The following is a 23,804-nucleotide window of genomic DNA, read 5'->3' on the forward strand; positions in this document are numbered from 1 at the left end:
GCCTGGAACTTGCTGTGTAAATCGAGCTAGCTTCAAAATCAGAGACCCTCTTGCCTCTGCCCTACTAGGAGTAAAGGCATGTGCCACTATACCTCACCTTAGAAGATGAGTTTTATAAAACATTTAAGGAAGAAATAATACAAATATTAAATAAACTCTTGCCAGAGTATGAAAAAAAAAGAAGCTTGTTAAATTCATTTTATGAGAAATGAACCTTGATGCTAAAAATCAGTATTAAAATATTGTATAAATGAAAAATTACCCACAAAATAGACTTATGTATCTTAAACAAAATTCTAATAGGTCAACTAGGACAGTCTATAAAAGTTGATTGTATCTTACTACTGGCTAAACCTTTGGGTCAGTGCAGCTCGAGTTAATCTTCTAATGAGAGACCCTGAGCCAGGATCCCTCAACTATAATACTCTTTATTTCTGTACCTGCAGAAATAAGGATATGTTTTTTGTTTTGTTTTGTTTAAAGGTCATTGCAGTCTTAGATAAATTGTTATATAGCCTTAGATGAATTAGATGAGTAATACAACACTCAAGCATCAGGATTTGAGCAGAATGAAGTTTATCTATAGTCCTTATAAGACACACCAAATCTTTTATTTGCCCTATTTTTGTGACACACCTCTAAGTTTCACATAAACTCCCAAGTGTATCCTGTAGCGTGTGCTCTTGAGATGTTTTATTGTGATTTTGGTCTATATGTCAGTACAATGTGATTTCTCAGCACTTTCAGCTTGTTTCTTAGCATTCCTGCGTGGCAAGGACAAATGCCTTGTGAGGGACAGCAGTGATGGGCATCAGAGCTTTATCTTTGTACCTGTTTCTCCTCAGGGCCTTGACCCTTCAGGTTTTCATTATTTTAGCAACATTCTTATCATCAAATATATTTTTGTTAATTTTCTTAGTTGAAGTGTTTTTAAATATAGCTTTTTTAATTGTCTGAATGAGGGTCCCACCATAAGCTGTTCTTCATACCAATTTATATTTAGTTTTGTATAAATACAATTTATTCCTTAAAATATTTAAGAGATTATCTTTTAAAGATATACAAAAGGAAATGTGTGCCCCATCGTATTATGCTGCCACTAGAGAAAGCCAGGTTTCTAATTGTTTTTGTTTCTGATGACCCAGAATTGGAGAAATTAGTTCTGTTACTATTTTTCTGTGCCTCTTAATGCTTAGATTTAGCTTAAGCATTTTATGTTTAGAATGTGAAGAAACTAGGAAATGCAATAATAACTGAGCTGAAGAAACTCACAGAGAAGGCTCATAGACCAAAGTGTGTATGCTTTTAAGAAATTTGGGTTGGGCAGTGGTGGAGCACACCTTTATAATCCCTGCACTCGGGAGGCAGAGGCAGGTGGATCTCTGTGAATTCAAGGTCAGCCTGGACTACATGGCAAGTTCCAGGACAGTCAGGACTATACAGAGAAACCCTGTCTCAAAAAAACCAAAAAAAAAAAAAAAAAAAAAAAAAAAAAAAAAAAAAAGAAAGAAAGAAAGAAGGAAGGAAGGAAGAAGTAAGAATTAAGCATAAAGGTCTAAGGCAACCCAAAACAAGACCACATTACTCATCTTTTTTTTTTTTTTTAATATTAAAGCACCTTACTAGTTTTGATTAACAAAATGTTAATGTTGCTCAAAGAAGTAAATCTTGGCTTACAATGCATGTGCAGACATTTCTGTGGAAATTGACAGGATTGTTGGAGGGCCAGGAGTGGTAGCACTTGCCTTTTAATCCCAGCCAGGGCTACAGAGATCCTGTCTCTAAAACAAAACAAAATGGTACTCATTTAGGGGTCAGTGATGGCCCCTTAAGTAAAAACAGGCTTGCCTTAAAGCTTGATGATCTGAGTTTGATTTTTAGAGCCCCCATAAAGGCAGAAGGAGAGATCCCGTTTTACAGAGTTGGCCCTCTGACCTATATGCACACTGTGGCATTCACATGCATACACACACACTCACAGAATAATAATAAAGCTTAGGGCTAGAGAGGTGGTTCAACGGGTAAGAGCATTTCCTATTCTTTAGAGAACCTGAATTCAGTTTTCAGCACCCACATGTGTAGTTAAGATTTAGGCCATCAACCACCTCCCAAATAATGACACAGGGTCTTATTATTAATTATGAATGCTTGGCCTTAGTTTAGGCTTATCCCACTAGCTCTTTTAACTTAATTTAACTTGTTTCTAATAATCTGTGTTTTGCCTCAGGGCTTTTTACCTTTCTTTCATTCTGTACATCCTACTTTCCTGCTTCCTCCATGTCTATCTGTCTAGCCCCTGGTGTCTCCCTGTCCTCTCCTTCTCTTTTTCCTCGAGCCTAAATTTCTCCCCATCCTTGCTCTCTTTCTGCCTGGAAGTTCCACTTACACCTTCTTCCCCACTACTGGCTGTCCCACATTTTATTAGACCAATCCGGTGCCTTAGTCAGACAGGGTAAAGCAGCAACACATTTTTACATAGTAAAACAAATCCAGCACATCTTTACATAATTAAACAAAAATATAGCACATCTTTGCATAGTTAAACAAAAATACAGCACATCTTTCCATAGTTAAACAAATATTCTGCAACATAAACAAATGCAACACATCTTTGCATAGTTAAACAAATACTCCAAAACACACATGACATCTTACAACCATCTATAAGTCCAATTTTAGGGAGTCCAGCACTTTCTTCTGCCATTTACAGGCTTAGGCACATACAGTACTTACATGCAGGCAAAACACACAAACATTAAAAAAAAATTTTTTAATTATAAAGCTTAAAAAACAACTAAATTAAACTCGGTTCTCTTTCTCTCCATCCTTTCTCCTCCTCCCATCTTGCAAGGGTTGGAACCAAGTACCTAAAGTATGCTAACCAAGTACCCTACCACCTAGCTACAGCTACAGCCCTTATTTAATCTCAGACAAGGAAACAAAAGTACACTAGTAACTGGCAAGTTAAGATTGAGATCCAGACATTTAGTCTCTAGAACTGATGTTTTATCTACCATATAATAACATTTCTATTAATTTTATACACCATTTTTTTTTCTCTATGGTAAAATGTAGATAGAAAACATATTCAACACATTCACACTACCATGAAAACCATCAGATTACCCTGTTTCCCCCCAACTATGGCCTGTAAATGTAATTCTAAACAGTCTTATTAAATAAGAAACACAGAGCCAAATAGAGAGTTAAAAGCCCAAGAGGTCAGAGCACTAGCAAATAGCCTTTAGCTTACCAGTCGCTGCCGTCCTTTTCCTCAGAAAGAGACCTACTTCCTGTGTGTCTGTATTTTTTATTGCCTTTCTATTCTGCCTTCTCATTGGCTGTAAACCCAACCACATGACTTCCTCGTCACTGCCTGTCTATACAGACCTCCTAGTCTCTAAGGTTGGTACTGAGATTAAAGGTGTGTGTCTCCATGCTGGCTTTGTCCTTGAACACACAGAGATTCTGTCTGCCATGTGATCGAGATTAAGGGAGTGTGCTACCACTGCCAGACTTCTGCTAAATGGCTTGCTATTAGCTCTGATCCCCAGGCAACTTTATTTATTAAGATGCAAATAAAATCACATTTCAGCACAAATAAAATATCACCATATTTTCCCTTTCTATTCTAATAAAAAGGAAAAAAGTTATAATTAATATAAGAAAAACTATATGCAATAAGTATAATAACTATATACAATATATACAAGCAATGTCTAGTCCATTTGCAGTTGACAAATTCAGAGAAAATAATTCCATTATCTATCCTATTTTGGTAAGTCCAAAGTGTACCTGATTCACTTTCTGTCCTAACTTATATTACTAACAGAACTATCTTATAATGTCTTTCAAATTTATACACTTACACCTCTTTACTGAGTTTCTTTTCTGAAATTCTTAAGGAAAATTATAACTATAACTATCTAATCTTTAACTATAACTATAACTACTCTAATCTTTAACTATAACTATATCTAATCTTCAACTCCCTCAGACATCTAAGAAGGAAATAATATTACCTAATAAAACAGGAAGTGCAAACAAGTGACTTCCAAAAAATGTGAGTTGACAGAAACAGCCAGCTGCCTGTACAGTCACCCAAGGTTTCTCTACAGCGCTGGGGCATCATCTTCAGCTTTAGCGTATCTGACAGACTCATTTGTGAAGTAGGATGTACACAAGGCCAACAGTTTGACCTCACATTTGTTGAGAGCAGTCCATGTACCAGAAACACCTGAATTCCACTAGTGTCCTGTCATGATTCAGGATTTTAAATTCTGGAAATTGTTGATTTTTTTTAATTCAGCTGTCCATTCTTCTTGGCTTGTGTGTGTAGCTTCATCTCGGCATCCCGTTCTTCTCCGCATCCCATTCTTCTCAGCTTGTGGGTGGCTTCATCTCTTTTATTAGTCTACCATTGAGAGCTTAGACTCCATCAGCTTTCTGTTGCTGTTCTGCACATCAGAAGCCATCGGTCCACTGCCTGTTCAGTTTCCTTTGAAGAAAAGGGCACTGTACCTTTTCCAGATTGCAAAGGCCACTCAGGGATGGTGCCATATTGTCCTGGCCTCAGAAGATGCCTTTTGTTAAAGCCACAACCACACTTGTCTTGGCAAGAATCGGTAGTCCTTTGTTTCATGTCCTGTCTGTCCATTTTGTCCTGTTTCTCAGCAGTCAATTTGAGGATAGTTTGTTGTTCAGTGGCTAACTTGCCACAATGAAAGTTAACTCCATATGCAGTCTTTTCAATGCCCATATTTTCTCTGAAATTTTTTTTGTTGTCGTTGTGGTTTTGTTTTTCCTGTCCCATATCAGAAGGCTCTTTCTTCTGGCATGATACAGGGAGTTTGCATTTTCCTTTTAACAACCTGCTTGGGTTTAAAGAAGGAGAGAGCCATTCTCCAACTCCAAAGCCAGCTTTAAATTTTAATTGAACTGGGACTACAAGAATCAGGAATAGGAGTCATCATTTATATATAACTCACTTCCGATCCCATACGGGTCTTCCTATTCCTGATTATGTCTTGTAACTGAATAAATAGTGAAGTTAATTCTGACTCATCAGGGATAAATTCTGCAGCCTCAATATGTAATACCACTCTTTCAGCATACTGAGAGTCAGTAACTATGTTGAGAGGTTCTGAAAAATCCACTAATACCAACAGAATAGCATACAATCCAGATTTTTGAACTGAATATAAGGACTTTGACCCACTACTTAAATTTCTTGATTTGTAACCTCCCTTTCCTTGTTTGTTTGCATCTGTATAAAATGTACAAACTCCAGATAAGGGTGTTTCCTGTACAGTTTGAGGTAAAGTCTAATCAGCTCTCTTTTTGGTTTTTTCGAGACAGGGTTTCTCTGTGTAGCTTTGCGCCTTTTTCCTGGAGTTCTCTTTATAAGATAATTCTCTCGTTTTTGGGATATTTGCTGTTAATTTCTCCCAAAAAATTACTGCAAGCTCTTTGCCAAGGTTCACTTTCTGCCCATAATTTTTCAATGTCCTCCTTAGTTAAAGGTATGACAATTTCTGCTGTGTCTATTCCTGCTAACTGACGAAGTCTCAATTTTCCTTTCAAAATCAAGTCAGAGATTTTTTTCCACATAAGTGTTTAAATTTTTATTAGTTTTTTTTTTTTTTTGGTAAAAATATCCATTCCAATATAATATCTTCCCTCTGCATTAAAATTCCTGTAGGAGAATGCCTAGAGGGTAAAATAACCAAAATGTAATCCACATGTCCTTCATATACTTCCTTTTCTACCAAGGCCAATTCTTTCTTAGCTTCAGGTGATAATTCTCTTGGACTATTTAAGTCCTTGTCACCTTCTAAGGTTTTGAACAAATTATTCTGTTAATTATTTTTTACCCCAACCATAGTTCATAGATGAGAAATGTCTCCAAATAATCTTTGAAAGTCATTAAAAGTCTATAGTTGGTCTCTCCTAATTTGCACCTTTTGGGCTCTAAATTTTTGTAGACCTATTTTATATCCTAAATAATTAATAGAATCTCCTCTTTGTATCTTTTCAGGAGCAATTTATAATCCCTAGCAAGGCAAATTTTTCTTCTTCAAACATTCTAAAGTATATGCATTTGAGTCAGCTAGTAACATATCATCCATATAATGATAAATTATAGATTTGGGAAATTTTTTACGTATCACTTCCAATGGCTGTTGTACAAAATAATGACACAGGGTTGGTCTATTTAACATTCCCTGTGGGAGGACCCTCCATTGATATCTCTTAACCGGTTGAGAATTATTATAAGTAGGCATTGTGAAGGCAAATCTTTCTCTGGTCTTTTTCTTGTAAGTGTATTGAAAAGAAACAGTCTTTTAAATGGATAACTATAAGAGGCCATCCTTTTGGTAACAGAGTAGGCAAAGGAATTCCAGATTGTAGAGAGCCCATTGGCTGAATTACTTTGTTAATTGCTCTAAGGTCTGTTGCCGTTCTCCATTTACTGGATTTCTTTTTAGTAACAAATACAGGAGAATTCCAAGAGCTGCTTGATTCCTCAATATGCTGAGCATTTAACTGCTCTTCTACCAGCTCTTCTAAAGCCTGGAGTTTCTCTGTTGTTAAAGGCCATTGATGAACCCATACAGGCTTGTCTGTTAACCATTTTAAAGGTTGAGCTGTTGGTGTCTTTGGAAGATCATAAGTTGTTGTGCCCTGTTCTTGTACAGTCTGGATGGCTGGTGACCACTCATTAGAATAATATCTTCTAGTATTTCTCTCAGAAACGTGTTAATTTATGATTTGTTTCTGAGGTTGGAAGGATGTTAATCTGAGTATTCCATTGTTGTAACAAGTCTCAACCCCATAGGTTCATAGCTATGTTAGCCACATATGGTTTTAATTTTCCTCTCTGTCCTTCTGGACCTATACATTTGAGCCATCCTGCACTCTGTTTCACTCGAGATAATGTTACAATTCCTAACAGCTGAACGTTTACCTCCTGAAGAGGCCAAGTTGGATGCAATTATGGTCTCGTCAGCACCTGTGTCTACCAGACCAGACAACAAAACATCATTTATTCTTATTGTTAATTTTGGTCTTTGTTCATTTATAGAAGTTTGCCAAAAATTTTTCTTTATGGTTTCTCCTGAATTTTCTGTTCTCTCTGTATCATCTGTTCCATCACCCTGAGCAGCCTGGTTTATTCTAATAGGCATTTGGTTATTTAATTGCTCTGAGTAGGGGCTTCTTCTACGACTGCAGGAAATGTCTGAACTGGATTTGCTGTGGGGGCCTGCCTGAGGCCCCTTTGGGAGTTTCCGAGGCAAAGGATTGCCTTGTCCTTCGTTAATTTACATTTGTTGGTCCAGTGTTTTCCCTTATCACACCTTCTGCATACTCCAGAAGGAAGGGACATTCTTTGTTGCCATTGTTCCTTGAAGAAACATTGTTTCTAGGAATGCCCTGTTTACAGTCCTTTTTCAAATGACCTTGCTTTCCACATCCAAAATATCTGATATGCCTCAAACCTCTTGAAATTGCTTCTCCTATCCACATATTATCTTGGCCATAAGACTCAACATTAAATGTGTCTCTAATCCAGTCTTCCAAGGGTGCAGATCTTGCCTTTAACAGCCTGATTATTCTCTTGCATGCTGCATTCGTGTTCTCAAAAGCCAAAGATTTGATTATTATCTGGCTAGCTTCTGAATTCGGGACCATTCTTTTTGCTGCTGAAGTCAGTCTTTGTAAAAAAATCCGTGAAGGATTCTTTTGGGCTCTGTATAACTTTTGTGAATGACTCAGTTTTCTTTCCTGGTTCCTCAATTCTGTCCCATGCATTCAAGGCTGCTATTCAACATAGAATTAGGTTTTGGTTATCATATAAACATTGTCTTTGTATTTCAGCATATTGGCCTCCAACAAGCTGATCCTGGGAGATTTGCACACCTCTAGCCCTCCATTGATTTTCTATGTTTTTAGCTTCCTCTTTGAACCACATACGCCACTGCAACTGGGCCCCGGGCTCCAGGACAGCAATTACCAGCTCTTTCCAGTCCTGTGGAATAATCTTATTATGAGTTGACCAGGAGTTTAACATTTGCTTTACAAATGGGGAATGCATGCCATAAGATACTATTGCCTCCATAAACCTTCTTAAATCTAACATTTCAATTGGAATCCAATTATTTTGTGCATTCACTTGACCAGGTAGCTGCAGTATGGCTACCGGACAAATTAAGTTTGATTGTTTGAAAACAGGCTTTCTTTCTGTAACCTTATAATCCAATCCTGAAATAATTTCACCCTTAAATTCTTCTGTCTGAGTCTGAATTTCTCCATAATTCATTTTAACAGGTTTTTCTAAAGCTTTTATCTTGACACTTAAATTGACTATCTTTTTAAATAGTAAAATAAGGATAAGGAAAGTAATAATATGCATAATTGGTGTAATGTACATCCCATCAACATTAATCTTCTCATATAATTGTTCCATTTTCAGACTGCCTAAAGTTTTATCAAACAAAGACCAGTTTCCTTCTGTTTTACGGATAATACCCCCCCCCTTTTTTTGGAAAATTTTTTCTCTTTTAAGTAGTTTTTCCTTTTAAAATATCTGATATCTTAATTGACTTACCAAGATTGCATAGAAGAGTAGAAATCTGAGTGAATTTCAAAACAGCTACTTAGCGTGGTTGTGAAGAGAGATAGAGAGAGAGAGAGAGAGAGAGAGAGAGAGAGAGAGAGAGAGAGAAGCCACGTGCCCCCGCTTGAGCCAATTCGGGCCTGAGTTGTTCATAGCACCTGCTTTTTTAAGCCAGAGCCGCCTGATTTGTCAGTCTGGCTGCAAGTAGCTCCAGCTGCGGGTACCACTTGTAGCTATGGTCGGTCAGGCCTGGGGCCTAGGCCAAGCTGGGCCGACCTGGGGAGCCAGGCAGCCAGGCCAAGCCGGGCAGTTTTTAATGAATTCATGCCATGTGTGTGCCAAATGTAGATGTAATTCTAAATGGTGTTATTAAATAAGAAACACGGAGCCAAATAAAGAGTTAAAAGCCCAAGAGGTCAGATCACTAGTCAATATCCTGTAGCTTACTAGTCACTGCAGTCCTTCTCCTCAGAAAGAGACCTACTTCCTCTGTGTCTGTATTTTTTATTGACTTTCTGTTCTGCCTTCTCATTGGTTCTAAACCCAATCACATGGCTTCTTTGTCACTGTCTATGCAGACCTCTAATGGCCCATGTACAAAATCTTATCACTGGTAGCAATCAGTAGTACTGCTTCATGGAGGTTACATATTATTATTTTATTACATCTTTTCGTGTGTGTGTGTGTGTGTGTGCGCGCGCGCGCGCGCAGATGTCTTAGGGGTTTTGTTGCTGTGAAGAGACACCATGACCGTGGGAACTCTTATAAGAGAAAACATTTAATTGGCATGGCTTACATTTTCAGAGTTTAGTCCTTTATGATAATGGTGTGACATGGTGGCATTCAGCCAGAAATGGTACTAGGAAAGTAGCTGAGAGCCCTACATGTTGACTCATAGGTAACAGGAAGTTGTCTGAGACATTGGGTGTGGCTTGAGCATATATGAGACCTCAAAGCCAGCCTCCATAGTAACACACCTCCTCCAACAAAACCACATCTGCTCCAACAAGGCCACACCTCCTAATAGTGCCACTCCCTTTGGGGAGCAGTTTCTTTCAAACCACCACAGAGGACAACTTTGAGGAATTAGTTTTATTCTTCCATCATGTGTGTCCCAGGAGATATAAGGTCATTAAGCCTGCTGACAAGTGCTTTTACCTGCTGATCATCTCACTGGCTCAAGTTACTTATCATAAAGTGAATACTAGCAAAATTAACAAGAATTTTGAATTTTCACAAAGTAAACTATTTAGAAATACCAGGGGTTGCTTGGCATGGTACACGCCTGCAGGAAATGGAGGCAGGAAGGAGGAATCACAGCTACATAGTAACTCCAAGCCAGCCTGGGCTACTTCATCTGTCAGAAACAGAGACAGTGAGGTCAGTGGTGTGTAGTGTGAATTTTAGTTGGTCTTAATAATAAAAATCCAGAGTCAAATATAGAGGTGAAAGATCAGAAAGACAGAGGAGCAAGCCACAGCCACTTCTTACCTCACCAACTCCTCAGCCTAAAAAGGGGGCTGAGCTCCTGTTTCCAGCTAGCCATATCACTTCCTTTCTCTACCTCCCTATTGCTGGGAAGTAAATGCGTGAGCTACCACCACCTGGCTCTGTTTCTCTTTTAAACTTCAATCTCGTGTAGCCCAGGGTGGTCTTGAACTCTTGATCTTCTTGCTTCCTCTTCTCAAGTGCTGGGATTAAAAGTGTGTGCCACCACTGCCGGGCCTCTATGGTTAACTAGTGGCTAGCTCCCCACTCTGATCTCTCGGTAAGCTTTATTTGTTTAGAGCAGAAACAAAATAACACCACAGTGGTGTCTCACCTGCCTTAAGCCTTGTGTGCCATCACAAGTCTGACTATTGCCACTGTAACTTAAGCAAGCACTGGTGGTGGTCCAGCACCATGAACTGCTTTCGCATATTTCTTTAATTGGTACGCGTGGGATTGTACTCAAGGAATGATTTGTCTTTTGATGCTTTTGTGGTACGAAATCCATGGATGCTATTACTTAGCTGCAATGGTTTGTCCGTTCTTGCTGTTGAATTATGTCTTTGTACCAATAGACCATGATTAATCCATTTAGTCCACAAGAATATGGGTTGGTTGCAGGTTGGGGAAAATGGATATATGTAGAACAGTACAGACTTCCAGAATTAGACAAGCGTGGGTAAATATATTTTTGGTTTTATATATAATGCAGATAGGAAAACTTTTCTTTTAGACAAGGTTTCACTGTATAGCCCTTGCTGAGCTGGAACTTGTTATATAGACCAGGGTGCCTCTGCCCGAGTGCTGGGATTAAAAGTAAGCACCACCATGCTTGGTCTGAAAAAAACCTATTGCAATTTGTAACAATACTATTTACAGTTCCAAGGGGTAGACCAAAATATATGTAAACCCTAATTAGACCACAAAGTAATTCCAAATTATAGGTGACCTAAATAAATGACATCACATTCATGACTTGGAAAGCTGATTATTGTTAAGATGTTGATTTATACTCATGGTTATATATGTTTAATGTAATCTTAAGAAGACTATGGCATATACTTTGTAGAAAGTAGCAAGCTGAATTAAATTTGTGAAAATAAAAAGACCTAAATAATAAGTAATGATATTACAACACAGAAACAAGGTTGGTAGACTCACTTCCTATATTCAGAACCTGTCAGTGCTGTAGTAATTAGGACAGTAGTTGCAAGGAGAGGCACACAGGTCAGTGTGCAAGCTAAATGGAGTCCCTTGGTGTGTAAGAAAATGCCAGGGTAATTTATAGAGAAAAGATTTTCTTTTTAAAAAACGTTGTGTGGAATAACTGGAGGTGGAAAGTAGTGTTTACCTGTACTCTCAGTTTATGCATTTTCTTAGCAAAATTCTTATTAAAAAGTCTAGGTTAGCCGGGCGGTGGTGGTGCACGCCTTTAATCCCAGCACTCGGAGACAGAGCCAGGTGGATCTCTGTGAGTTCGAGGCCAGCCTTGGCTACCAAGTGAGTCCCAGGAAAGGCGCAAAGCTACACAGAGAAACCCTGTCTCGAAAAACCAAAAAAAAAAAAAAAAAAAAAAAGTCTAGGTCATTAAAGTATGATGAGGGTTGAAATGGCAGCAAAACATGGTCTTTGGGCATAGCATTAGAGGTAAAACAATGGCAACTATGTTTTTAATAATATTTGTTAATTCCAGTCTGGCCTCCTGAGTGCTGGCATCACAGGTTTGTGACATCATGCCCAGCCTCAGAGTCATCTATCTTTTAAAAGTCAGTGTTCTTATGGGTCTTAATAGTTATTTTTTTTTCAGTTATAATTTTTGTAATTAACAGAACTGTATGCATTAAAGTGTTATTTGTATATTTCATGTGCTTGTGTATTTGGTATATTTGTATATTATATTGTAACTATTGTGACTATATTCCTACTAAGTTTTACTTATGTATTACTGGATTTTCCTGTACTTAAAAAAAAGAAAGAGAGAGAGAAAAAAAGAAAGAAAGAAAGAAACAATTTATTTTGTGGTATTGGTGTGTGCTGTGTCACTTGTGGAGGTCAGAGAATAGCACACGGGAGTTAGTTAGTTCTCTCTTTCCACCAGATGAGTTGCAGAGATTGAATTCAGGTCATCAAGTCCCTTAACTTGATGAGCCATCTTGCCGGCCATACCTGTGCTTGTGAATCATATAGATGAATTGATAGTACATGGGCTTTGTTAAATATTTGATTTTATCTCCTCTTTCCTCATAGTTGTTCAGCTGAAATACGTAATGAGGGCTGGCTGTACAAGTCAGCAAGTAAAAGCGCTTGTTGCCCAGCCTGAGTTTGTGCCCCAGATCCACATGGTAGAAAGAACTGACTCTCCCAAGTTGTCCTCTAATAAATAGCATTATTAAATAATAATAAATTAGAAGAATTCTGTTAACTGCAATTTTTTCCTTCTGTCTTTTTTTTTTTAACCATTTTAGTAACACTGATGATGTTATGTTAATTTCTGTGGAAAAACCTAATTTGACAACTCCAGTTACATCAACTCCAACAGGTATCTTAACATGTTTAGAATATGTTCTATCAAATTAGAAAGCTTTAAAATAAAGAATGAGCGATGTCTTTTTAAAAGATTTTTATTTTCATTATGTGAATATATGTTTGTGTGAGTGTGTGGATGCTCTAAGAGTCCAGAGAGGACATTGATCCCCTAGACCTGGAGTTGTAGGCAGTTGTGAGCTCCTTGATGTGGGTGCTGGGAACTGAACTCAGGACCTCTGGAAGAACAGCAAGTAGCCTTAACCCCTGAGCCATCTCTCAAGCCCCATTATCTTTTAATAAGGTACAACATTGTCTACTTAATCTTCTAGTTTATATCTAGGATTACAAATTGTTAATACCTAATTAAAATTGATGATTCATTAATAAAATTGACATTTCTTTTAATCTTTGTACCTATCAGTTTAAGGCCTTTTGCTTTTCCTTTAATGTATTGATCTAATGATTTACGACTTAAATCATGTATATCTGTTTTGTTTGCCCTGATCTTTTGTTAGTGGCAGTGATAATTTGTCTATGTGTCTATTAGTTAATAACCTATTTTAGATTTAAAGTTTCTTCTTGATTAACTGTTTTTAAATGTTTTAAATTCTTTTCAGTTTTAGAGATTGTATATAATACTTTGTTTAAAAAAAACAATTTTTTCAATGAGATAGGTTGTTTTTGTAAAGAGTTCAGCATAAAATGTATCTGCTTTTTTGTGTATGTGACAGCTATTCACAGGATATGAACTCGGTGTAGGTAAGGAAGACCTTGAATTTCTGATCTTCCTGCCTTCTTCCTGGGATTACAAGCATGTACACACCTGGTTTTGTAGAAAACTTTTTTCCTAATTTAAAAATGGCCCTATTGCTTGCCCACAATTACCCAGAATTCCCTTTGTTTGTGTCATGTTTTGCTGTGTTGAAATGTTTATATCTTAACATCAGAAGGCTTTGCACTCCCTCCCACCCTGCATATAAGAATATTTATCTCACCAGTTTGTGTGTTAAAGAGTTCCAAAGAAGTGGAGGTCTCTACATTCCAGGAAGGTGCTCGCACTCTAAAAGATACTGGGAATAACAAAATGTCACAAGTGCAGATGCTAAAATAGTTTCAGACTTTAAAAAACAGGAGCTACTAATGTAGTTGTAAAGCTACTGAAATAAAATATGTTTTAATCCCAAATCAAAATTTTAAACTAGCTTATCAGCTTTGGGGATATATAAATTTAGCTACTTTTATTATATAGTGTATTAGTATCCCTATCATTATTTGTGTTTCAGTATCTTGTATTGCAAAGACCATGTTTAATATTAATAGTTCAATAAATTTAATTGGAAGTATTCATGTTTTTTATTCCCTTTCTTCCAGAAATTGGAAAAAACACATCAAGGAAATTTAGCAACTCACCTAATACCGTAATTGAAGTTGGGGTAGGTAACAGTTGTTGTCTCTGAATATTTCATCTGAATATTTATGCTATAGCACCTACAGTATTACAGCATGTTGTGGAGAATGAGTTTTGTCATTCACTCTTTATCTAGGTGCAATGAAAGTCTCTAGTGAATTGTCCCTTGACTGCCCCTCCTTCAGTGGGTGTTGGAGGGGGTAACAAACAAATATAGGAGTAGTTTGCATATCCAGATTCTAGTCCAGCTTGCACACTGGAAGCCAGGCACCTATATATATTTCAGAATGACACACACTTACCAGTTCACTGAGATTCTTAACCGTATTTTCAGACACTGCAATAGCTTAGAAGTGTCTCTTATAGTAGAGCCAATTTAAACCGTAAGTTGTAGAGAACGTTGAGTTGCCAGCTTCTGACTATTAGGTGGGGCTGTGCTTAGCTCATTGGTGACACACTTGTAAGCATGAATATGAACAAGGTAAGGTTCAATCCTCAGCACTGAAAAGTAAAAATGTACTTTTATATTTAAAAAACATTTACTGCTATTAAATTTAAAATTTTTTAACAAAACTTTTTAGGCTGTAGAGAAGAAACTTGATTTTGTTATTGACTTGACAAAAGAAGGCCTGCCCAACTACAACAGAGGTAAAGGATACTTTTACATCTTCCTTTCTAAGAAAAAGGATGTGGGTTTGTGTGACTGAACCAAAGATTACAGAATCACAGAATTGATTAGTCATTGCACGCCTGACTTGTGCTACCCCTTAAAGACACACACCGTCTACCCCAGTCCCTAAACTGTGGCAACCATTAAAATGCTTTCTTCTCTGTAGTTAGGTAATTGTAGTGTGATTGTGCAATATTTATTTATCCATCCTTCTGAGATTGACTTCTTTCAGTGTGGCTCTTTAGCAGGTTATTAATATTTGTATAATAATGTATTCCTTTTTGTGGTCAAGTAATAGCTCAGGTATGGATGTATCATAATCTCTTTATCTCTTCACCCTTTGAAGGATGTTTGGATTGTTGGGTCTACTCTGAGTCATCTCCTTGTGGCACACATTTTTCTTAACCATAACAATAGTGCCTGAGAGGAAGTACGTAGAGTCAGGAATAGAGGAATGTTATTCATATATGATATGAAAATGAATAGTGGTACCAGTTTCCTATTTCTTCAATTTGAGCCAAAAGATTTATAATTTTCTGAGCTTGGAAGTCAGTCATATAGTCTCATTTTGAGTCCTGAGAAGTATAATCCACACAGCCAAGAAATTCAATTTCAAGCAGAATCAAAACCAAGAATACCTTATCAATACATAAAAAATCATTTTCTTGAAAACAACTGAAAAAATTGCATATGTTAGCATTGAACCAATACAAAGATTATTAGTGTGGTCACTGTACAAAGATAGCATGCAAATGTATGAGGTTTCCATACCTTAAAAAAAAATGCAGGAAAAGTAGAAAGAACAAAGGTTTCACAGAATTCTCAGCTAGGACCATTTAAGCCAAAAGAAAATGAATCACATCATTAAAGGCTAGATGAGGAAAGGAGGAGGAGGAGGATGAAGATGATCACCACCGTCATGAATGAAAGTATCTGGACCAGGAAGTTCATGACCAACCATCTACTTCAGAGCACACAAATGTCCTTCACCCTGGGAAGACAACTAGACTGAACACAGAAGTTCAGGAAAAGCAGCTAAAATATACAAAGCCACCAGATGTTATCTTTGTATTTATTTGGATTCAGAACTCATGATTCTTTGGATTATGCAAAGAAAAACCCAAACACCAATTTTCATGGTGTTTTGAAGACATGGCCTATATGAGCAAAAAGAGACCTCAAAAAACTGCAAAAGCAATGTAAGATCAGAATGAAAGGGAGTTGGGTATGGCTACAAAAGCCAACACTGCTGCAAAAAGCAAGATGAGCAAATATTTTTTGGTGACTTGATCTGTGTTGGCACGATGTCTAAGGAGAATGTTGTGGGGTAGAGACCCAAAGACCACTTAGCATGACCATCTGAACTGAGCATCTATATTAAGCTGACCATGACTGCCTAGAGAAAAACAATTCTTAGAGAACAGCCTTAAAGAACGTAGAGGGCTAGAGAGATGGCTCAGAGGTTAAGAGCACCGACTGTGCTTCCAGAGGTCCTGAGTTCAATTCCCAGCAACCACATGATGGCTCACAACCATCTGTAATCACATCTGGCGCCCTCTTCTGTATACATGATAAATAAATAAATCTTTAAAAAAAAGAAAGAAAGAAAGAAAGAACGTAGAAAAATTTACATCCTAGATAGCAGTTGTGGGGTAGAGCAAGCAAGCAGTTTAACAGAAGCCCAAAAAACATGCAGTTATCTGGGACATTTCAACCCTGAGTTTCTAGAACAGGATTAGACACTTTCCCACAGGACTTTTCATGGTGAGAATAGAAAAAGAGGGATCAGTTTCAGGCTAAATCAAAGATGGCTCCAAATGAGACAAGATAGAAGAATCTTTGCCCTGTCATATGGAAGATTAATGCAGTATAGGAATTTCAAGGAAAATAATTACCAACCCTGAATTCTTAATCAAGTAGATATTTCTTTCAAAAATGAAATAGTAATGGTGCACACCTGTGACTCCAGCACTTGAGAGTTGAAGAAAGGAGGATTTAGAGTTAAGGCCAATCTGGGCATAGCATGAGACCCTGTCTCAAAAACAAAAATAGAAATAAGATTAACACCTTTTCAGGTAAGCAAAATTTATTGCCAACTAACTACTATCAGAACTAAAGGAAGTTGTATGTGTGGTATGTGTGTACATGCACACCTGTGAATATTATGGAGGCCAAAAGTTTATGTCAGGAGTTTTTAGACAGTCTCTCACTAAATCTGGGGCTCACCATTTCAGCTGGACTGACTGTCCAGCAAGCCCCGTGGATCTACGTGTCTCCATGTCCCCTGTACTGGGATTACCGACACTTGTGCCCAGCTTTCATGTGAGTGCTACGGATCCAGATACTGGTCTTCATGCTTGCATAGCAGACTTGTTAGCCACAGAATCATCTCCCCAGCCGTAAAGGAAGTTTATTAAAGGAAATAAGATATCAACTGAAAAGTGGGTCCATGTTAAAAAGTGTTAACCAAATTATGGTACAGTAAGGATGGGCATGGCAATAAATATTTCAAGTAGAAGAATAATAAACCAGGTGTGGCAATAAAATGGAGATTTCAAGATACTCATCCAAGAGACTCCACAACAAAACAAAGCCGAATCCAAAGGAGGAAGACCTTTACTTTGATATAAATAAGAAAATAAGAAGTGAGCAAAAGCAATGTCCTAAATAGTGTTCTCATTAGGGAAAGTAAAGCCATAATGAGATTTATAACATACCCAATAGAATAACCAAAGTGAACTGAAGGTGTGTATGTTGCTCAGGCCATGTATCAACTCGGGATTCTTTGTTACTAATAATGTAAAATGGCTAAACAACTTAATTTGACAGTTTTTAAAAATATTACTTATAGCCTTGTTGTATGAATAGACCGGTCTTTTCCATATATTTCTCCGAGGAAAGAAAACCCACTTCCAAACAGACTTGATTTGACAGGATCTCATTAAGTAGCTCATCTGCCCCTTAACTTGCAGCTTTACCTCTGTTTCCCAAATGCTAGGATTGTAGGTGTGTATACCACCACATTCAGCTACACACAGTAAAAACATAATTTCTCATAACATCTTTATTTAAAAGTCTACCAGCTGATGAATATATAGATTACTTATCTATATACCTTAACAATCAAGAAATAAAATGTTTATACATGTGGCCAATGTATAATGGCACATGATGGCAAAATAATCTTGCGTTTGTATGATTCAATATGTATGAAATTCTAGAAAAGGCAAGTCCTTTTTCAATGCTAGATATTAATCCCTTGGCCATGAGTTTATTGAGAGAAGGTTTCTCTAGCCCTGGCTCTCCTGGAACTGCTGGCCTCTAACTCAGAGATCCTTCTATCTCTGTCTCCCAAATGCTGGGATTAAAGGTGTGTGCCACCACTGCCCTGCCTATCTATAGTCATTAGTGACAACAAACAATTGATTTCAAGTGAGATAGGTTGATTCAAAAAGAATCCTAAAGAACTTCTGTGGATAAACTGGCCATAATGGTGCATGCCGGTAATTCCAGGAAGTAGAGTGAGGGGATCAGGAGTTCAAGGCCAGCCTGGGCTACGTGAAACCTTATCTCAAAGAACAAGCACAGACAAAGAAAACTTAGGGGTGATAATATTTTTTATATCTTATTTTGGTAATGGTTTCAGGTCTCAAAAGTATATGTTAAAACTTAGAAAGGGTGTATCTTGTTGGGTATAAATTGCATCTCTGAGTAGGTCATTTCCAAAATATAACATTAAAAGGTTAAGTGGAAACTAGGGGCCACAGTTTTCACCTGTTTAATGAGAATCTTAAAATCACATGGTTCTGGTTACTGTTGCTTTGGGAGCACAAAACAGTAACACCACTGTTACTCTTTTTTTTTTTTTTTTTTTTCATAGAAATAAGGACAAAAGCTCAGACATTGGCATTACTAATGATAACACATACCAACACCAGTTAGCAGAAGTCATCCCTCTTACCACCACAAAGTTGGGTCTCTGGGCCTGTGTTACTTTGTCCAGAGCTTGTGATTATTACTTTGAAGTAAGTGTTACTCCTGGGAAATTATGTTTCTTAGGATTTTTCTTTGTATTAAATTATTTACTTGAAAATTTAAAGGCTATTTTATCACTTTATGTGATGATTAGTCTGAAGACTTTGATTTTAGCAGACCTAGCTTTGATTAATTAAAGCATGATTAAAAGCCTATACAGAATCTTAAAATTAAAACTAAAAATTTATTACCTCTTCTAAGGTTTCTTAATACCTGTAAAATAGTTGGCCATGATGGCATGCACATTTAATCCTAGTACTTAGGAGGCAGAGGCAGGTGGATCTCTGCGTTCTAAGGCAGCTAGTGGGACTTTGTCTCAAATACAGACATACACACACACAAGAAAAAGGAAAAGAACTGTAAAAATAAACGGACAGAAAATCTAAAATCTTAATAATCTTTATATACCAAAAGAAAAATACAAGCAAATAATTGCAGAGGGGGCATCAAGCTAGACAGACCTCATATGGTGATTACTGATCATTACTGATCTAGCCCTCATACTTTCCAGTGTTATCCACCCATTTTAATCTTCTCTATGTGTTCTCCACCTAGCTGTTTAAAACCATTCACAAACCTTTCTACACCTTTCCTTCTGTCCCACCATAGCTTCTCCATCCTCCCCACCTCTTTTTTCTTCCTCTTAGTATGTCTTTCCTTCTCTTCTCCCCTGTCCCAAGGTCAGTATCTTTAATTCCCTCCATATGAATACATACCTCAGGAGAGAGTGCTCCTAGCTTGTGGGACTTTTTTGTTTGAATTCCTAAGCTTGTGTATGTTACATATTCATATGTGTTTATAAGTAACTTAGTGTTTGTAGGCATCCTTATTGATCTAACAGAAAAGTCTACCTGTTTGATCTCTTGGATCCCTCTCCCATGTATAAAATACCAAATTCCTAGTTGCAATAATAAAGGATTTACTTTTAGAGGGAATTTTTGTCACCTTAATGGAAAATTCTATGTGTTCTATCAAAACTGTATATTCATGTGAATTTTGTGCTTGTAACTGTATTTATTACCCAATGTGTACAACTGCTTAAACACTGGAATTTGTTCCAGGTAAATTTTACTTACTTATTTTCATTTTCTTATAGTCCTGGAGCCTTCTCACTTATGGTAGACAAGTGCTTTATCACTGAGATACACCCTTAGCTCTAAATTATACTGTCTTGTTCACAGAAAGCCCAGCATTCACCCTGAAGTCATCTTCGAAAGCTGTTTTAAGATCAAATGAAATAATCCCAGTGGCAGAAAATGGAGCTGAGGTACTAATCTGAAATGCTGTGTAAAAGATGTTCATTCCAGCAGAGTGGAATTTATCTGTTTTACTCTGGAACATCTGAGCCACATTTCAGCTTAGGAAACACCTTAATGGCTTTTCTTGTGAATCTACTTACATAATAAAAAGAATTCAGTTAGCAATTTTTAGAAGCTATAGAAATAGAAACAGTTTTTCATTTATTTTAGGATTAATAACCATTGTTGATGAGGTTATTGGAGAAATTACTATGATGTTTGGAAACACAATGTTGAAATAAGATTGTTTGCTCTCCTGAAGGCCTGAGACCTCCTTCATTATGGATTAGTAATATTTCACAGTGTAGTAATTATTATTCCGACAGCTTGGAATGTGGCTCAGAGGTAGAACATTTACCTAGAATGTGCAAAGTGCTGGGTCCAGTTCCTAGGATCATTCAAAACAAATCTAATCTCCAAAAAACCTTCTGTTTTGAAAAGATTGGATCTAGAGGCCAGGAGATGGTGCAGTCATTAAAGTGCACTGCAAACGTGAAGACCTGAGTTTGGTCCTGTAACCAACATTTAAAAATTAAATAAGCCAAACTAGGAAGGCAGAAATAAGTGGATCCCTGGAGTTTGCTGTCCAGACAGACTAGCCTAATGCAGTGAGGAATATAGGAAGCATGTGAGGTTGTCCTCTGACCTCCCCGCATGTGTATATACACTGACAGGGGTACTAGCACATACACACAAAACATTAATCTAGCTTCATTTTTCCTGAAATAACCTTTCATTGCTTTGATGAAGGATTGGAGAATGAGAAGTAGATTTGTACACCTGAGTTTGACCACCTTTGTCTGTACTCACCAAATGATCTCGATGAACTTTCTTGCAAATGTGTTTGTAGGGTTTTGATTCATTTGAACACCTGCCACCTCTCCCAGAGCCACCACCACCACTCCCTGAGATGGCAGACAAAATCCAAGACACTCTTCCTCCCCAAAAGCCTGAGCTGAGAGTGAAGTGGGTGTTGAAGCCGCCAGGCATTGCCCTGACTTGGAACATCCCCAAGGTCAACCCCAAGTGTGCTCCTGTGGAGAGCTACCACCTCTTCCTGTGCTATGAGAACTCAAATCATTTGACTTGGAAGAAAATTGCAGAAATTAAAGCTTTACCTCTCCCAATGGCCTGCACTTTATCTCAGTTTTTAACTTCCAACAAATATTATTTTACTGTTCAGTCGAAAGACATTTTTGGGCGATATGGACCATTTTGTAATATAAAATCTATTCTTGGGTTTTCTGAAAACCTTACCTAAAAAGTTCTCAGTAATTATATGTTGTGTACATGTCATGTTTTCATATATGAATGTTTGTTTACAGTGTTTCTCTAACACTATACATTGTAACATTGCGCAGTTCAGTTTGTGACTCCTTTGTATGGGAACAGTCCTACATGTATTGTGTCTTGGAATTTTGTGTATTTCTAATTTGCATTCAGTATGTACTTCTGTGATCTGTGTTCTCACACAATACCCTATCGTGGACCCATGTTGCCACTGTGTGTTCCTATGGTGGCAAAGGAGTTGCTGCTGTGTCAGAAGCCCTCTTGTACAAGCAGCCACTTTCCCCATTCTTGACAATCAGCTGTAATCCTGGGATGTATCCCTGCCATGATCTAGTACACAGAAATTCCTTCCTTTTTCTTTTATTCTAAAGCAGACTTTTGATTTGCACCCTTTTCTTTGATTTTGTTTGGCTAGCAATCATTTGAGAGAAACAACTTGGAGGTTTTGCCTAAACACCACAATTAGTTAGGTCAGGCATTTGGGCATTGTGGGACAATGCCCTTAATCCCAGCACTTGGGAATTCAAGGCAGGCTGATCTCTTTGTTCAAGCCAGACTGGTCTACATAAAAGTTCCAGTCTAGCCAGAGCTATTTAACAGGCTGTTTTAAAGAATTTTTTTCTTTGTTAAACATTGTGTGATATATATATATTTATATATGCACGGTGCTTCTTTAAAAAAAAAAATTCAACCTGCTATTTCAACCATGGAGTTGATCCCTTAGGTTGGAGACTTTAATTTGCTGATTTCTAATTTCTTTAAATGCCTCCCTTTGCCGTGTTCCTGGCTTCCCTCAGTACTAAGAGAACGTAATGCTTAAAAAGGCTCTGATAAAAGTATTTTGTGCACACCTCTCCCCAAAGAAGCACTTAAGTAGAGTGCAACCAGTCCAAGAGATGGTATGCCAAGAGAGCCCTGAGATGTCTGCGTCATCACTCAAGAGAGACAGATTACGTAGTTAGTAACTGGGATGTCAAACAAACCAGCATGGTGCTCAAGTGGGGCACTCTACTGGTGCACAGTGGAAGTTCTGAGGTACGAATAGGGAGCGGTTTCCCTGGGTGTCTGGTGTTCCTCTAAATCTTCATAAATAAAGCTTTTTTGTCAGTTGTTCTGTCTATATGAAACGTTGGTGAGCCAGGTGTGTTGACATACATAAGTCCCAGTTCTTGGAGGGCTGATGCAGGAGTATTGTGAATCCAAGTACAGCCTGGTCTGTATAACAAGACTGAAAGAATCAGATTTGAGTTTGGCTTGGTGCAGCCTTCATGCCCAAAATTCAGGAGGCAGAGCCAGTTGATCTTTATGAGTTTTATCTAGCCTGATCTACATAGCAACATAGGACAGCCAAGGGTACAGTTCAAGTCCCTGTCTCAAAGAACTAAGGGAAAAAAAAAAATCAAATTTGGAAACTACTTCCAGATGTCAAGACCTGCTTGCTTTCAGGCATTTTGTAACAGATGGCACATACTGGAATCCCCGGAGGTTCATACAAGACTTGAAATAACACTGCCCATGACTGACCAACAGTATATCAAGAAAGCTGACAGCGTCAAAGAACACCCAGAGGAAGAAGGTTTCCGTCTGACCTTTTAGAGGAGGTAGCTAAAATAGCATTACTGTTGAAGGAACTGGAGTGGAATCCCCACTGTCATTGTCCCAGTGGCACCAGAATAGAGCCAGCTTAGTGATGCAGGGATTTAACAAGGCAACTCCATGTAGTTAAAAGGAGGTTTGTTTTGAGGTAACTTACAGCCAGTAAAGGGGTTGGTTACAGGATCCAGGAGAGGTGGGGTGCAGTCCAGTGGGGTTCTCTGGAGAACTCTGACTCTGCCATCCAGCATCCAGGATCACAAGGAACCAAGAGGGCTGGCACATCTGGATCTCGGGTGTTAAGGGCTCCTGTCCCAGCCACACCCCAGAGGCACATCCTAGGTAGGCATGGCAGTTACTGGCTGCCTCACTGGGGTCATGCTTCAAGGTCAAAGCTACCCACTACATCTCCCCCATTGTCTAAATGTCTAATGTCTCCCCCATTTGTCTAAATAAGAAAGTTCTAACCTAATACAAAACTGTATACAATAGGAATGATGATCATCAAATATTGTCCAGGAGGAATAAGGGATAGTGACCTAGACAAGATGGAGCTACATCAAACAAGAGACATACTAAAATACTAAAGTCCAGAGAAGTCTGGAGCATAGGTAAATGGTGTATTACAGAGGTCATTCCAAAAGGTGTCCTATCCTAAAGAACCTGAATATAATATGTTTTAGCTAAGATACAAGAAGGTTGTAACTATAACTTAAGTCTTAAATCCCATCAAAGACCTGAGACGAAATATAATAATACCTCTGAGAAACGGGAGAAGGATGCAAGCAACTTTCAGGACTCTTTCGAGAGTAGACAGAGACAGTTGGTGGCAGCCTGGACAGTCACCTAGAATTTCTCAGCATTGTTGGTGCATTCAAA

At 37.9% G+C, this 23,804-nt stretch overlaps 1 protein-coding gene across 7 annotated transcripts in view; it reads left to right on the plus strand.

The window, feature by feature from the left end:
- Atf7ip2 (activating transcription factor 7 interacting protein 2) overlaps positions 1-23,804 on the plus strand; it is a 75,576-nt gene that overhangs the window by 29,816 nt on the left and 21,956 nt on the right. For 4 of the 7 annotated variants that reach the window (XM_037200698.1, XM_028872880.2, XM_037200700.1 and 1 more), the window contains 5 exons: positions 12,571-12,644; positions 14,003-14,064; positions 14,621-14,687; positions 19,926-20,011; positions 20,893-22,459. In XM_037200698.1, coding sequence (XP_037056593.1) covers positions 12,571-12,644; positions 14,003-14,064; positions 14,621-14,687; positions 19,926-20,011; positions 20,893-21,303 — 700 coding nt within the window. In that variant the 3' untranslated portion in view covers positions 21,304-22,459. Of the gene's footprint in view, positions 1-12,570; positions 12,645-14,002; positions 14,065-14,620; positions 14,688-19,925; positions 20,012-20,892; positions 22,460-23,804 lie in introns of those variants that run through there. The other 3 variants (XM_037200702.1, XM_037200701.1, XM_037200703.1) reach the window with 2 other exon arrangements.

The sequence above is a fragment of the Peromyscus leucopus genome, chromosome 8b (genome assembly GCF_004664715.2).
Source record: "Peromyscus leucopus breed LL Stock chromosome 8b, UCI_PerLeu_2.1, whole genome shotgun sequence".
NCBI classification, from domain to species: Eukaryota; Metazoa; Chordata; class Mammalia; order Rodentia; family Cricetidae; genus Peromyscus; species Peromyscus leucopus.